Consider the following 15,306-nt stretch of genomic DNA (forward strand, 5'->3'; position numbering starts at 1 on the left):
AGGTGCTGGTGGGTAAACTTGACTGTATCTCCCAACCCAATTAGTCCAACATCTCTCATGATGTATGCCATTCTCAATGTCTTTGAACTCGGCCTTGTAGTAGCTTCTTGTCTCTGGGAATATAAGGGAGTGTGAGCACTCGTTATTTTCAATCTGGTGCACCATGCTTTTCATCCGTCTTCATCCTCAGCTCAAGTGATCAGAGACCGTGAATTTGCTCGTATTATAGCATTAAATAGTCTCTAATGAAGAGACTTGGCACTCATGGTGTTCTCTCTTTGCAACTTATCAAAGGATGCCTCGGCTTCTCACGTTTACTGTTCTCCACAGCTGATAACCAGTTCTTGGCTGCTTCCAGTCTTTGACATCAAGCCAGAAAGCCTATTTGGTCTTGGTTCAAATTCGAGCCTATTCTTTGCTGTGACACATAGCTTCCAATCCGTCTACCTTCATGGAAACTCGCTTACTAAAATTGTATAATCGTATGTCCAGAACTCTTTATACATGTATGTTGGCGGCACCGCCTGCAGTCTATATACTATGTATAGCCAGCCTTATGAATACTTAGGGCCGCATTACGACCATGGAGGTTACCATGACGCTATTTGCGGCATGGCTACCCCCATACCGTGTACCGGGTTCCCTGAATGGGGAAATACCGGGCCGTTCTGACCTTGGAGGGCCTGGTATTTCCCCATTCGGGGAACACGGACCCGGTGGATCCCCATCCCCATTTGGGCCCCTATAGAGCTCAATGAGAATGGGGAGGATGCAAACAACAGGCCTGGTAATGACGGGCCCGTTGTTTGCATCCTAGTCTGCTGGCTGGACCCGCTAAGGATGCCTGGTTTTACCAGGTGTCCTTAGCGGGTCCCGTGAGGAGACCTCGTAATGAGGCAGTAGGGGGTTAACGGGGCCGGCAGTTCTACTGGCCCGTCAACCCCCTACGGCCTAACATGTAATGAGGCCCTTAGTGTACTTGCGTTATAGCGTCTGTACAATTGTGAGACGGCTTGTATTTTCTGCAGTGCTCTTCGCACCTGAAATCTTCATTCTGCACATGAAAGCATTCTCGATTCTTTACTTCGCCATGAGATTCTATATCACTTATGCATTCTCCTCTCTGGTCATCCTTCCCAATGCGTCACTCTCATCTTTCGTGACGTCACCAGCTTCTCCTTTTCACATCTTCACACTTCTACAGGCACTTCTCTTAGGAGACCACCAGTCCTTTGGGGATACTTCACATAGGGCTTTCTCAACAGATACCTCGTCTCAAAGATTCTTCGTGGTATAGGTACCATTACTGGCGTTGCACATGTCGCAAATTCTGGTTTGCAGCATGTAAGCAAAATAGGGGGGGCCTTCCTGTAGAGCAGTGGTCTTCAAGCTTTTTTGGCCTGAGCCCCCCATAGCAAAATTTGAGCAGGCTGGGCCCTGCCAAAAATGCCAAATGGACAGTATGTATTGCGCGCCATCACCTGCTCCCATCACTGTCGCTGGACTCCCTCATCCCATTCCTACCCAGTCCCTGGGCTCTCCTCACCCCAACACACACCCTGGGCTCTTCCCACCCTGCTCCCACCTCTATCCCATGGTTCCCGCCCATTCTGCTCCCACCACAGTCCATGGGCACCCCCCATCCCATTCCCAACACTGTATGAGGGCCAGTGGCGGCTGGTGAATTTTTTAAGTGGAGCGGCATAACTATTTCCCCCAAAAATGCCATAGCGACCGAGCGCAGTGAGGGAGCCCAAACCAATCAAGGGTGTTCAGGGGGGGTTTTCCCACCATTCAATTTTTATTTAAATAATGGGTTAAAATGTTGCATTGTAGAGCATACTTGAAAAAATGGGTAGATAGTCAAACAGTTTGCAATTGGTGCTGGGGGGCCCATGGGGCAGGCATGACATTTATTACTGGACATCTATGATAGATGTCCAGTAAAAAGATACCTTCCCTGTCCCCTGGGCCCTACAGGGCCTAACACAATCAACATGATAATGTGTGTATGCAAGGCGCTGGGGTGCCAAGGGGGAAAGCATGGTATTTTTGACTGGACATCTATGATAGAAATCCAGTTAACAAATACCATCCCTGTCCCCTGGGCTCCACAGCGCATCAGAAGGAGAGCTGATTTTGGCAGGTGGGTAGGGGGATTGGGCAAAAGGGCATTTAGGCATTTTTTAAATGTTGTACAACCATCCTTCCCCCCCCTCTATCCACCACTTGCCAAAACCAGCTCAATGGACCAAACCAAACTAACACACACACACTTTCATACAGCAATCACTCTATCATTAACACGAGCATCCATCACCATACACTCACTCATAACACAAGCATACACGCATCCATACACATGTTTAAATAAAAAGAAATGACCAAAACGCAGGAGCTCGGACTCGCACATACAGATATGCATTGCCCCAGCCAACATTTCCAATGAGCTATGCAATGCTGGCGAAGCAAAACGCCTCAGTCTGGCATGGTTCAGTGAGCATGTGCAGCTGGGGAAATAAAATGAATTGTCAAAGGGAAATAGTGTTTCCCTTTGACAGTTCAGCCCCTCCAGGAGCACTCCCGCAGCTGCAAAAAGCAGCTGAAGGAGTGCTCACTGTTTCACTCGGCTGGCTCCTTAGCTCCTCCATAATGGGTGAGGGGGCCACTGGGTGGGCACCCCCTCGCCATTATGGATGAGCCGCCAGCCTCGGACTGGCCTATAGGGCAATAGGGTAATGTCTGCATCAGAAATGCAAAATGCTAGTGTGAGCCAGTCAAAATGGGCCACCTTTTTGGCCAATGTGGGCCAGTTTGATGAGTTTCTTCACTATGCAGTTAGTAATTTTGACCATTGTTGCTGAATAAACTTTCTTTAAATATCATAATTTACTTACATTTTAACACAAAGCCCCCCCTTAGGTACTATTGAAACAGTCTGTGGCTAAAGGAATGAATATCCATTTACAACGGCTGGCCACTTTTTCAGTGGTGCCTGAGACAGTTGCATGCTTCAGCCCGACCATGTCTGCCTCCCCAGCCCATTTCTTCCAATATAAAAAAAAAGAAAAACGTTTTTTTCTATTTTTTTCTTTTTTACATTTCATACTGGGCTCTCACGGCCCCCCAGGGATGCACCCACGACCCCCTGCTCTCAGCTGCTCCTCTACATTACCCTTATTTGAGAAAGCACTGTTAATGGCCTTGTCACACTCGCTAGTTATTTGAACAGTTTCACCCACATGACAAAATCAATATATATCGTTCTTCAGACAAGTTGCATGAATAAAGATTTTGTTTACATGGAATTTATTTGAAATAACTTGGAACCAATCAAATAAAATAAAACATCAATAAATATTATACAGTATTTTTTAAAAATGTTATAGTACTCCTTGTTATTCTAATGCACTTGCCCCCTTTGGTTAATGTTACCTTTGTAAGTGACCTGTTTCTTAGACATATTGTTTCAGTTGTTTTATTTTGTCCCTGGCAGATGTCTCACTTTATTGACACCCTCATGAACTGGCTCACTACTTGTTCTCATCTTTGTGATATTGTGCAGGCAGCCTTAGCAGGAAAGCCTCTGCCATCTGCATGTAGCCCTTGTTTTCTAGCCCAGGTCCAGAGAAAGGCTATGCACCCCCCTCACCTCAGGCCAGGAGCAGCCCCATGGGAACAAACCACCTCCACCCACCAGACCAGCTGGGAAGGAAGAGGCACATGAAGTAGTTGTTAGACAGTAGTTGAGTTAAGCCCTGACTCATTTCCTTACTCCACTCCAACGGGGCACATCACCAAGACTAAAAAATACAATTCTAACACCCTTACTAAAAATAACGAATCTGGATCCCATGATTATCAAGAACTACCGACCAATTGCAGGATTCCCATCGCTGGGGAAAATCTTGGAAAAAGTAGTTACCTGCAGGATTTTGTGGAACTAGAGTGACCCCTTGACACCTTTCAATCGGGTTTCCAACCCAAGTTTGGAAGAGAGATGGCCCTGCTAGCGGTTCAGGATGATCTTTAAGAAGTTGCTGACCGGGGCAAACTTTCAGTGTTAGTAATGTTAGACCTGTCTGCCGCCTTCAACATGGTCAATCGTAACACCTTGCTTGATGGGCTGAAGGAGGTTGGCAGAGTCTCAGAGCATTCCATTAAAGGGTTTCAATCATTCCTGATGAACCGTCAACAACATGTTAAACTTGGCGTTTTCGCCTCAGATCCCATCACTACAGGATGTGGTGTACCGCAGGGGTCCTCACTGTCACCACTACTCTATTTTTTAATCGTTGATGGGGATCTTGAGGTGTCACATTCCTATGCTGAAAATACCCAGATCTTCATCAAGATTGGTGACTTTGAGGAAACTTTCACAGAGTTTGTCCTGTTTGGACCTAGACATCTGCTCACAGCCTTTAAAGAATTTTCAGTTCCCAATCTTTTGAGTGTTAAGTTAGGCTTTGCCTGTAGGGTAAAAAATCTGGGATGTATTTGGCAAGACAATCTGGGTAGCCAAGGCCAAGCAGGAGCCAAGGTACAGGAAAGTTTCTACTCATTGAGACTGCTATGGTAGGTTTTGACATATATTCCAGACAAAGATCACGCAACAGTAGTATGGCAACCAATGCCCACCTGGACTACTGTAATAGCCTGCTGATGGACATTCCAGCCAAACAACTTCATAGACTTCAAAAGGCTCAGAATGCGGCCGTTAAAATGGTCTGCAGGCTGAGTAAATCAGTTCTCGCCAAGAACTTCATCGGCTGGCAGTGGAAGAGTGTATCAAATTTAAAGTGGCATGCCGTATATATTTAAATGTTTAAAGGGATCGGCACCAGTCTACCTCAGGGATAAGATTAGCCGCTATCATCCTCCAAGGTGCTTACGATCAAAAGACCAGTTGCTATTGAGTAGTCCTTCATCGGTCTTTGTGTCAAGGGGTGAGAGAAGATTTGCTGTCTTTGGCCCACAATTGTGGAATAGTATTCCAAGAGAGATCATGGCCCTGGAGACACTTCATCAATTCCGTAAGGCACTGAAAACATTCCTGTTTAGGTATTAGAAAATCATCATTTGACGATGACCACTCTTGCTTCAAATTTGTTTTTAGCTGTAGTCTGCCTCGGTCAATTTTTAATTTTCAGCTGTGCCACTATACGGTTAAGTCCATCACGACCGCGTTATAAATATTCCAGATCTAATCAAAATCAAGGTGGATTTTTTAGGAATCCCATAAGAGACCCCTTTTTATTTATACAAACATAAACACACTTGTGTTAAAATATTCCTAACTCTTCCCTCCTAACACTAATCTCCTTCTATGTTCCCCTGGCACGAGTTCTTACAAAAGGGATCTGCCTCTTCAGTCCACCCTTCCTTAGCGAAGTCAGAGAGGGACCCATCAGGTGGACATGATGGAACAGACGCCTGACCTATAAATGGCACCAACCACTGTAGAGGGGGGCCAGTATACGGCCCCGGTGGGTCATGCCACCAATTAAGGTGCATCTGGCAGGCTGTCATTTTCCTTACCTACCTCACACCAGAGAGCATAAGACCCTCATTTTCCTATCCTCCCCCCTTATATAAACAACTACCCAACACTATAAACATTCCCCTACTTAACCCCTTACTCAAACGCTAACATAGACTTCACCTCAAAACTATTACACTACATAACTATAAACATAAAGATGCACCTAAATATATATTTAGACATGCACACACAATAACATATAAAACATATACTACATAGGGGTGACTGCTGCTGTCAGCCACCCCTTTTCAGTACATGAGGGAGCTGCCTTTGGTGGTTAATGGGGGGTCTGCCCCTGATTAAGAAAGGCGTTTTACCGCCTCACTGTGTTCTTCCAGGGTGGCCCTGTCTGCCAAATGGGGCCATCTGAACTCACTGCTCGTCCTGTGCAAATAAAGTGACCTCCGTGACCCCTGGGTGAGTGGCCATCACACTCACCACCGCTCCCCGCTGCCCTTTCCCATCTTCTTGGGTAGCCCTATGGCATGCAGGCCACCCACATCGCCGCCTCGCGAACACCCCTGCAGCCCCGGTGCTTTTACCACTTCAGGCAGCATCCCCATTGCCATGGGGGCACCATCATCATCACCACTGCACCCGTAGCACACAACAAGGTCTCACCTCTTTTCTTCATTGCATCGATATGACACAGGCGGCAGGCAGTTCTCCTTCTAGAGCTCCGTCCAGCATGCCAGAGCTCTGTACTTCATCCAGGCCAGCCGACGTGGCGGCCCAAGACTTTTCTACATCCCCCCACCCTTCATCATCCGGCCCTTACAGATGGAGTGAACTTTGACCACTGCCTCTTCACCTCCTATGCTGCACCTGATATACGTGGCCCAGGAGGACTTCTCCTTGGGTCCCGCCTCGCTTGGCCATGAGTAGGGCCGACACGGGACACACCCGGGTCACCCGGTTCAGACCACCCTATGCACACGGCCCAGTCTGGGCTGCTGTTGTGCACTCAGATTCGGGGACACAACCATACCTGGGTCCTGGAGGGGAGTCCGGAGGGTCTACCCACGATGGCACTGGGGGGGCCAATGACACCCAGAGTCCAGGAGGACTGGTCGGTTTTCCACGGTGGCATGGCTGCGTGCCGGTAGATGCTGCCATCTTGTGGCTATGCCCATGAGCATTAGGAAGCTCCCTTGCATTGTTACGTGACCAGTGGACACAGCCGCGCCTCCGTTAATGGGCATAAAAGCACAGCTGAGACAGCGTTTGTTGCATCTCAACGTCTTTTGTTGTGCTTTGATCCCTGTTATTTTCCTCTGCTCAACTTCTCCTGTCCTGTGAGCTCTGCTCTGCATTCAATTTTGCCCCTGTCCTCCTTGCTGGTTGGTTTACCTGCTTGCGTTGTCTCTATTCCTCCCTTTCTTTGCCTCTTCTGTGTTCCTGGCCCTTGGCTGTTCATTGGATTCATCTGTTCATCATTCATTTCCATCTTGTACCCTAGTTAAGTGTTTTGTATCTTCACCAACCCAAGCTTTACTGGGTGGTCTTTAGTCCCACTTACCCATGGCATGTCTATGACCCTATCCAATGAGAGGCGACCCATTAGGGCTTCCTAAAATACATGGGATTTATTATTTTAGCAGATATGCTCCCCAAGGTGCAATGGTGCCAGCTCCAACAAATCCCCAGTGGGGGTAAATTCCCATCTATAACTGTAACTAAATTCTCAGTGTACCTCCTATAATGGCCATAATCTCTCCTAAAAACGTTTTTTTCTGCCTTTTCCATGTCCTGGCCAGGTTTAATTGTCCAAACCCCTGCTGAGTAATATGCCCCTGTTACTACCTTACCATGATTAATTAAAAGGTCCTTAGGCACAGCACCACCACTCTGCCCACCCCTGCTCCCATTCGGCTAGAAAAAGGGCACAACCCTGTGGCCTAAGGATCACAGTAGCTTTGAATATTGTTGCTAGTTTGGAAAATATTAAAACAAAACTTCTGCACGTAGACACCAGGGATGCTAGAGCAATGCCTGTCCTTGCAAGAAGAACCATGCCACATGAGAAAAGGAGTGAAGGAACCACACTCCTACCCTCAGGAACATGCTACGTAATTCCCTAGAAAGGTGCCCACCACCCCATTGATGTACAAATTGAACAGCAACAGAGCATGCACCACTTTCTGACCTAGCTTTGTGAAAGCTCCACCCAGAGGTCAGAACCCAACCCTCACCTGGGTAAATGAAGGTAAAGCCATCATGGAATTCAAAAGGGCTGCCTTCAAATACAACTCTGCAAGCTTTTATCATAAATTGAATTGAATTGAAGACCTGTTTACAGTCCACAAATAAAAAGTAATTAACTTCTCCCTTTTGTGTACGAATGCTACTAATAACTTGTCCAGGAGGTGGGAAAAAGTGTGCATTCTAGGTATATTCTCATCACTCTTTAAGATCTCAACCCTTACCCAATACCAAGCTGGACCCAGGTTGCAACCTTTCTCACCCCACCCATCATTGGAGCCACTCCAGCAAAGCTGTGCCATAAATCTTCTGGTGTGGATTGAGAAGCGCTTTGGGAATTTAACAGGCAATATCTGTAGTATCCTCTTTTTAAAAAAAGGGCACAATTGCTGCCTCATTCTATTAGGACATAATTGTACCTCCTTGAACTATTGCATTGAACACTTTTCAAAGCACCCAGAAGTCAGAGAGACCTTTATAAAGGTCAGTAAATATTAGATTAAGACTCTGGCCTTGCATCACTTCTGCTGGTTTAAAGTCCTCTTAACTTCCTGAACACTGAATACCTTCAATCTGCAATCATCACAAAGCTCCTTACAGTGTGAGGTACATGCAACGGGATGCCACTCCTCTTCTTTATTTAAATCCACCCGCTCATGTACTTTATTAAAGAAAGTCACCCAGCTTCCCTTGCCTATAAAGGAATTTGTGGGACAAAAGTTAACCACTAAAACAGTCTGCCATTTTTTGAGTTGCAAGTTTACTGAATCCTCTGGCTCTGGGCTTTCCTCTCTTCGTACCTGAGCTTTACCTGTACCTGACACTTGTACCCATCTTTTATATGGGTACAGACACAGATGGTGTTCCATTGAGGTTTCTTTGAGGGATTCAACCAACAGTCCTTCTGTCTTGATGCAAGCCACACCACTTTGAGCTTTAATACCCCTGGAAGGCGGGGTGCCTATTTGAACAGTTGAAATGGTCTTGCTATTTCAATAAGGGCTTGGTAAGGGTCAATCACTTGCTCTGTCTGAAAATGAGATTTCAAGAAGAACCTTGGCCACCACAATTGCTACTCATATGATGACTAATGTTATTCAAAGCGGATCAAGATCTGCCATTTGAAGGCCTGTTTTGCCCTTTGCATGACCACAATCTGCTAAAGACCCAACTTGGTCCAAAGGGGTCCTCTCCAAGTCCCACCCAAGACCATAACCAAAGGGTCCTAGTCTAATTCCACAAAGGGGTAGATTTCCATATGCCTAACACTTTCAAGGGCATTTGTCAGAGAGAAACAAGTAATCAAAGATTGACTTGCTTGTCCCCCTTCCCCACTTCAGAGCAAAAGGTGACCTTTGCTGGGGAATCAGATTGAAGCCACCTATTGACAGTTGTCACCCCCAATTCACACATTAGAGCATTTAATTTCAGACTGACAATTTATGGGGTTACAAATTGCACAAAGGTTTTCAAAAGTCCCATTCCTCCCCCTACGCACTCTTCCCCCATACCGGAGGCACTGTGCCACCCGAATGGGCATTGCCCTCTACAACTCGTTAACCCTGTGTCACAGCTGAACAGCAATCCTCGAAATTCCCCATTAACTCCACATCTTAGTATGGGCTGATGAACACCCCTCCACCCTAGCCACACATTTGTTGAAAATGTTTATGATGTACAAACTGGTACTACAGTTTCTTTCTCATGTCAAACACTGCGCAATCACCTCCTCTGACTCCGTCCACTTCCCCCCAACGTTGTTGTGACTGCTGCACCTATTGCCTTTTGTTCATGTCTCTTGCAGTAAACAGCTGTCCGTTTCCCCCTATATCTCCAATAAAGGATTCTCAGGCACTACAGACCCCATTAATATCAAAGTGAAACACCTGGATGTCCTTGATGTATACATTCTCAGATAGGAGTGGTTGTGAACTTCTGGCTTGGGTACCAGAATGTGTGCAGTGGCTTTATTATTATTACTTTAATGCCCGGTATACAGGTCTTTGTACATATATAAGCATTCAGATGAGCCCATTGCTGTTCAGCTTGTAATCAGGAAGTCACTACTAAATCCTGTGATTCCCACTAGCAGTACACTAGAGATCACGGAACTCTTCTAAAATGGGGGACGAGAGAGGGTTGCGCGGCGGTACTTGGGTTCTCTAGTGAGCAGATAGGGCTCGTAGCTAACTCCCACAGACCACAAAATGGCATCTCTGGTGTTTAGCTATTTCCAAAGAAGCCTATCCCTTTGAGGAACACTTTGCAACACTTGGAAATATGAACTTGAATGCACATGTGAACTAAACACAAAGTTCAGCTGCTTCCTCTGTATCAAATTGTCTTCGTTGAGGATTTCTGATTTCTAAGTCAGAAAATGTGCGCTTAGCACACAAATGCAATCTGTTTTTATAAAATGTGGCTCATGTGTTATCCTTACAATTTGTTTTAACACTTAACACAGTGGGCCTCATTACAAGGTAGGAGGTAGCCATGGTGCTATTCCGGGTCCAGGTTCCTGAAATAGGGACTTACCAGGTCATTCCAACCTTGGAGGACCTGGTAAGTCCCCATTCCGGGAACCATTCCCCATTCGAGCCCCCATAGGGCTCAATGGGAGTGAGGATGGAGCTAATAATGGTACTGCAAATTGCGGTACCGTTATTAGCTCTAAAGTCCCTTAACGGGTCCCATCCATTACGCCTGGTAAAACCAGGCGTTGAGGAAGGGACCCGCTAAGGGAACTCGGAATAGGGTGGTAAGGGATTACCGGCACCGGTGCCCTTACCGGTGCCGGTAATCCCTAACTACCTACCTCGTAATGATGCCCAATGTGTTGATTAATAAAACAAAATGAAATATAAACAAACGTAAAGTGTAACAACGAATGGCATACATTATAAACTGAAAGTCAAGGTGCACATTCACTATTTTACAATGCAATGTAATAAGCCCTACTGGTGATCACATTACACTGGGTTGTATTATTCCTTGTCCCAGTCCTTACACTTTGTAGTAATCCACCTCAGAGACATTCAGCCCAGTGAAAACGGTTTTAAAAGTATATACTTTAAAAACCTCATTGGTGGGCAGCGCCCCAGGGTGTCTCCTATCTGTGGATGGAAGATGAGAAGGGCTCCAGCTGCAGCCCTACCTGAACAGAGTAAAGCAGTGTCTCTCCGGGCCATATCTAACATTGGTAGGGAGAAGTTGTTGTGGGACCTGAACGAGCAAGAGTTGGCTTCAGTATAATGGGATTACCAGTAAGTTATCTAGGCATTACCCGTTTGTTCCTCTTTCTCATCCTAGTCCTTACACTATAAGAATCTAAAAGCAGCACATGAGGAATTACACATAATCACGATAGGCAGAAATACAGCGAACAAAACCTGTCTTTGTTTTTGCTGATGGAAGGATCAGTAATTGACGCAAGAAAGGATGGCAGGCCAAAAAAAAACATACAGGGAGGACACACATTCAGTTTTTGATGGGTAATAAATGGAGACGGGGAGACCCAGGTGGTCACCCTGTATTTTTCATGCTGTGAACCCCCTTGATGACTGCCCCAGAGGCAGATATGACTCCGTCGATTGCCTTAGAACATGCATGGGTGGAGCCGCACGAAGGCTTGATAGGCATGGGAGGTGGCCATTTTGATCCACCTACTTAGGGTGATGTTGATTGACTTCTTGCTCACGTGCCCTAGCTGAATGAGATAAAAGGGGTCTCCCCTTGGTGGGAATGAGCATGTATAGTAGGTACATTCTCATCACTCTGCCTACATCCAGATGGTGTGTAAAACTGGGCACTATTGTCCCTACCTCTGAACAGAGTGTGAGCAAGACAAGGTCTCCATACAAACCCACAACAGTGACCACTTTAGCTTAGAAGAGGGAGGTGGGGTGAGGGACCTAACCCTTCGGGATTAACCTCATGCAGGGGGTGCAGCTGAAGGCACCAAACGTCCCCAACCTCCTGGTTGAAGCAATATCCACCAGGCGGAGACATATGTAGGTCAGAAGACTCATGGAATATTCTCAAGAGGTTTGAAATGAGGAGAGGCCATCGCTTTTAATACCAGTGGACGGTCCCAAGCGGAGTACTGGGAGAGAATATAAGGATCAGCAAATTCAGATCTCTTCTCAATGGGAGAAAGTAGGATCAATGGAAAAGTGCAGCCATGTATGGCTGCAAGTTACCACATTTTGTGAAAGACATCCAGTGATGGGCACAGTCAGAGTGACTGGATGATTTCCTGGAGCACTGACTGGCAGTGGCCAAGCATGGGGGGTAGGCCATCCAGTCCAGATTTTACTCTTTCAGGTGCCAGGTCATCTAGTGTATTGAGGGAGGGCGTTAGCTATATAAGTTGAGGAGGGTCCAGGGGAAGGGTCAGATCATTGGAGGAGGGGTGAAGGAGCAAGTGCCATGCCCTCTGATGCCATTGCTCCCAATTCCCTGGATCGGTAGAAGAAGAGGATAAGGAGAGTACGCCATTGCTCTGCCGGAAGGTACAATGTGGGGCAGCCAAAATGCATGAAAATCAAAAGGATACTCACTATGCTCAGGGAGTTTTCCATTGCGAAGGGGACATTATGGCTGAGTGCTCAGCCTTAGCATTCAAGTTCCCTGGGATGTAAGCGATCTTGATGGAGCTGGGGTTATTCCCCACCCAGTCCATAATCATTGCTGCTACCCTATGAGGTCTGGGGGCATTTTGCCTGGACTGAAATGTGTTCCAGGCTGGTTCCATATCCAGTCCGGATGGCATCTCTGATGAGGACCAGTATGTGGGAGCCCACCAACCACTGTTGCGTCTTTCGTTGTGTATCGGCATCACTCCCCATTCCCCTTGGCCTCTGATGTCACTCACAATTTCAGCTGTAGAATTAAAAATCTTCAACACAAGGGCTTCCATTCTTGCAGGTGGTCCCAGGCTCGCCCTGGCTATCCCAGATGCCACCCCAAAGTCCCCAATGCCAACTCCCCTCGTAGTGTAAGGACTAGAAGAAGGAGAATAGATAAAGAAGTAATGATTCAAAGGTTTTGATTTCAGTATTTGACAGAAGTATATACATTACTCCAATAAGGATATCTGCGTTAAGTATCATGAAAGTTTAATACGCGTGCAGTACTGTGTAATTAGTTTTATACTATTCCTTCAGCCGAAGTACAGTTCATAAATGTCAACTGTCACTCCCCAAACATATATTATGATACTCTCATTTCAGGTTTTAATATATATATTACACATGTCAATGTATCATTAGTGCACCTTATTGTATAATTTTACAGGCGCATGGCAGTGAAAGCCAACATCGGGATACATGCAAAACATTACTTCAGACGAAAAAGGCTTTCAATCGAGAATAGTTGGTAATGTTAAAGTTCATACACCTGATAGTGACAATTGAAGACTTTGTTTTTTATTTTTTTGTGACATAGGTATTGGAGCATCACACAACTGCAGAGAAGAGATATTCTGTGGGACAGGACCAGCATCAGAGCCCGAGACTAAAGCAGTAGCCCGGCTGGTGGAAACCAAGAAATCCGATATTTTGTGCTACTTGACAATTCACTCATATGGACAGCTCATTCTCCAAGCATATGGGTACACAAAAGAGCCTTCAAAGAACCACCATCAAATGGTAAGATACCCTACCAGGGCCAGGTCTCAAATCACCTGCACTGAAATGTGAGCACGTTCAGAGTATAGGACCCATAATATCCCAGAGCATAATTGGTAACTGCCTCGGACAGGAATGTGATGCTAAGAATGTGTGTCTAAAGTGGAGAGACCATTAATTTGGGGCTGATTTTGAGAAGCTTTTAGAAAGTCTAATGACTACCCAAACTGCACTAGCAGAGACTATCTGACTCCCAAAAAATCCTTTCCTTCACGCAACATTTAATATAATTTTTATTTTTATGCACAGGATTTACATACTGCATACCTTATCCAGAAGGACAGACAGACCACTTTACAACAAGATACCATACATTTAAATAATTCAACAACAAAATAATACAAATATGTAGTCAAAGAACAAAGGGGAAGAACTGACTTTAGAAAAGCAGCATGTTCATAGACAGACAAAATGGAAAACACTCAAGTAGCTTCTTCTCAGTCATAAATGGAAGAACAATGGTCTGCAATCTTTGGCTCTTCAGATGTTTTTCGACAACTGTCTCGTGAGCCCTACCAGTATGGTCAACGCGTAAGGCCACAGTTTATAGCCGTCTGTGCTAGAAAGGGGGATTTATATAACAATTTTGAGCGTGACACTTTATGTTGCCAGTCTCTACTGCTGAAGCAGCTCAGGCAACCACTAATTTGATTGATTGATTGTTTATGTTTATAGTGCCTATACACAATGTGTTTCAAAGCACTTGAAGGAGGGAGGGAGCATGGGAAAATACAGTTACATTCTTACAGGTCCTTGAAACAAATCAGAATGTCAGAAAAGAAACTATCATATCGTAACAGATAGTACAAGTGCATGGAACAATAAGGGAGAGGTGGGGAAGGAAAAAAGGAGACAAAGCTAGCAGTAACATTACTGAGGCTGTCGGCAATTGTTGCAGTGCAAGAGTGACGAGAGAAGGGGGAGGAAGGGGGGTGTGGGGGAGGGCAGCGAGGGGAAGAGGAGAGGAACAAAACAAGTGACTATCTTAGAGGGTCAGCGACTGAACTGAGATAGTAATGGGGAGGGAGAGGCAGGAGACGACAAGAAGGAAAGGGAGGCTCAGACAAGCTATTATCAGAAGTCAAGGGACACTGATAAGAGTAAGTGCTATGGTGGTAGAAGTGAAAGGGGAGGGGAAGAAGGCTGCAGAAGGCAAGCAACTATAATTACTATGCCTGACGGCAATTGAGGTAGTGCTAAACTTACACAGGACAAAGGGTAAGAGAGGAGAGGGGGAGGGAGGCTACTGCATAAAACAGGCGGCTACAATTACTATGCCTGACGGCAATTGGGGTAGTGCCAGAATTAGACAGAAGTTGGGAAAGGAGGGGAAGGGGGAGGGCTGAGGGAGGGGGAAGAGAGAAGGGGGGATTCAGGAAGAGAAGCAAGCAGGGGGAAGAGAAGGGGAAAGAATCAGGGTACAGAAGGCAGGGGGTGAAAGGGAGGGGAACTAGGAGACAGTAGAGGGGGACAGGAGGTAAGGCAGGGAGAGAGAGAGGAAGAAAGGTGTGGGGAGGTAGGTGCGCACAGGAAAGACAAAGGGGTAGAAGGGACTGACAGATGGACAGAGGGCAGAAAATGAAAACAGGAGGACGCATGGGCAAGGTGGGACACTAAATGGGGCAGAAGGGGGCTCAGACAGACAAATGGGGGCAATTGGGTGGGGGGGCACAGAACAACAAATGGGGGCTCAGACAGACAAACGGGGGGATTAGGGTTGGAGGGGGGCTCAGACAGACAAACGGGGGAATTGGGTGGCAGGGGGCACAGAACGACAAACGGGTGCATTGGGGTGGGGGGCTCAGACAGACACACGGGGGCATTGGGGTGGGAGGGGTGTTGGGGGAATTCTCATTCTATGGCTAATTTCCCTTA

At 46.3% G+C, this 15,306-nt stretch overlaps 1 protein-coding gene across 1 annotated transcript in view; it reads left to right on the forward strand.

Moving 5' to 3' along the window:
* The window catches only part of LOC138487396 (carboxypeptidase O-like), a 309,025-nt gene that overhangs the window by 221,312 nt on the left and 72,407 nt on the right, over positions 1 to 15,306 (forward strand). The window contains exon 11 of the mRNA XM_069613965.1: positions 13,190 to 13,392. Within this exon, the coding sequence (XP_069470066.1) occupies positions 13,190 to 13,392 (203 nt within the window). The remainder of the gene's footprint in view (positions 1 to 13,189; positions 13,393 to 15,306) is intronic.

This window comes from Ambystoma mexicanum, chromosome 9, assembly GCF_040938575.1.
Source record: "Ambystoma mexicanum isolate Mex_15411 chromosome 9, UKY_AmexF1_1, whole genome shotgun sequence".
In the NCBI taxonomy this organism is placed as follows: domain Eukaryota; kingdom Metazoa; phylum Chordata; class Amphibia; order Caudata; family Ambystomatidae; genus Ambystoma; species Ambystoma mexicanum.